The sequence below is a fragment of the Dendroctonus ponderosae genome, unplaced genomic scaffold (assembly GCF_020466585.1).
Source record: "Dendroctonus ponderosae isolate FM_Combo_2020 unplaced genomic scaffold, Dpon_F_20191213v2 Dpon_F_20191213_1407, whole genome shotgun sequence".
Lineage (NCBI taxonomy): Eukaryota > Metazoa > Arthropoda > Insecta > Coleoptera > Curculionidae > Dendroctonus > Dendroctonus ponderosae.
Genome location: NW_026017538.1, coordinates 1 through 1837, shown reverse-complemented (window position 1 = coordinate 1837; position 1837 = coordinate 1). Strand labels below are relative to the sequence as shown.

The 1837-nt window shown below is 56.6% G+C and overlaps 1 protein-coding gene across 1 annotated transcript; it reads right to left on the bottom strand.

Moving 5' to 3' along the window:
* Window positions 1-390: 390 nt before the first annotated feature.
* LOC125503227 (transmembrane matrix receptor MUP-4-like) lies at window positions 391-1758 on the bottom strand (the record flags this gene model as incomplete). Its single annotated transcript, XM_048663264.1, is given in 5 exon segments — window positions 391-571; window positions 630-755; window positions 808-1024; window positions 1078-1348; window positions 1402-1758. Coding segments are annotated over 5 exon segments (1152 nt in total), but the record flags the coding sequence as incomplete, so codon positions are not given.
* Window positions 1759-1837: the final 79 nt, after the last annotated feature.

The window sequence follows — 1837 nt, the reverse complement described above, 5'->3', positions numbered from 1 at the left end:
TTTTGATGGCTCCTCTTTTCTGACTGGGATGATGGTTTGAACCACTGTGCAGGTACCGGTGGTATGTGTCGGTTTTCTGTATACCGTGTGGGCCAGCTTTCCGTTGGCTTTTCTGGTCACCAAGAGATCCAAAAAAGGCAGTCGCCCATCCTTCTCCACTTCCATAGTGAATTGAATTTTAGGGTTTATTGAGTTGAGGTGCCTCAGGAAGTCTTCCAGTTCAGTCAGACCATGGCCCCAAACAACAAAAGTGTCATCAACATAGCGGAACCGAAAAACATTCCTAAATGTAATTTAACCGGCCGTGAAAGCCTTCGTAGTCTGTTAAGCTTTATTTGGCATATTTTTGCATATGATGTCAAAGTTTGCTAGGCAACCTCGAAAGCTTACGGCATAATGGTTGGCTTGGGCCATGACGTCGGCGATCTGCGCCCAGCGCAGCCGATCTTCTAGAGTGAGCTGGTAGGGAGGCGCGCCCACCACGGGCGTCTTGACAGTGTTGCCGGCTGTGGCCATGTAGCCGAACACCGGACTGCCCACGGCCGCCTTTTGCTCGCGGCTCCACTTCCGGCTGAAACCCCATTGGTCAAATGGCTGTCCCCGATGCCGATGATCCAATGCGCACTTACCTCCACATGACCAAGCACACCAGCGTAAGCCCTATGATGATGATGGCGGCAACACTGGCCCCGATGGCCACTCCTAGAACTTCGCCATCGAGCTCGCATTGGCTGCCGTAGTAGTTTCCAGTACAACTGCGGACATCCGAGCTTCGATAATCAGTTTTCTCCCCAGCTGGCTACTCACGTGCAAACTTCCAGTCCGTTCTGATACCGGCACTCGCCCCTGTTGTTGCAGTGGGCAGGGGAGCACTGCTCGCAGTGGCGCCCGGCTCTGTGCTTGTTGTCCGGCCAAGGGTCTCTGAAGCCCGCGCGACACTGGCACTTGAAGCTGCCGAAGGTGTTGATGCAGTCGGCCTGCAGGTGGCAGTCGTGCAGCTCTGGCGAAGAGCACTCGTCCAGATCTGAAACCCCCATTATACTCACTGAAGCCCTTCGGGGCTTCAGAGGGTCCCACCTTGGAGACTGGAAACGGATCCAGGCGGACTGTCCACCCAGAGCGCGCTGTTGCCCACGTTGTTGCTGCGCCTCTGGATCACGCCCAGCAGGTGCTTCTGGATGTCGCCCCTAACGGAGGGGCGGGCGGTGTCGGCGTTCTCCTCCAGCTGCAGCGTGACGTTGACAAACACCCCCGCCTGGCCCTGGGCGCGGTCTCCTTGGTAGATGTTGTTCACCGAGGCGCCCAGATACTCGTCACTGAAGGGCGTCATGGACATGGCGGACTCCAGCTGGAAATTGATTGATGAGCAGGCGAGTTGGGGGAGTTTAATCAACGGCGCACCGCCCGCTCCGCTTCGTAGGCGAGCTGCTCGTAGCTCTCGCTGCTCTTCTCCAGCAGCTCGTTGGCCCAGACGATGCGGCGCTCGTAGATCCGGTCCACCCGCAGCGACAGCAGGACCGACACGATTTTCCTGCAGGGGTCGCGATGCTTCCTGCGCGCCGTCCCTGGCCGACAATGGCAGGCGCTCACTCCGGACTCGGTGCGGCAGATCTCGTGCTGGGACACGTCGCAGGTTGAGTCATCGCCCACTATGCAAGTGTCAATCCTGGAAGCCCACCAGTTACATATACAATAATAATCATAATAGCGGTTGCTAGCTAGAAGTTTTGCACCTCTTCTGGAGATTTCGAGAACTATCTGGGTTAGCTGGAGGAAACTATATAAGCGACGAGGGGAACCAGACAGAGAGAGTGAAGTGACAGCAACGACCGGGTGC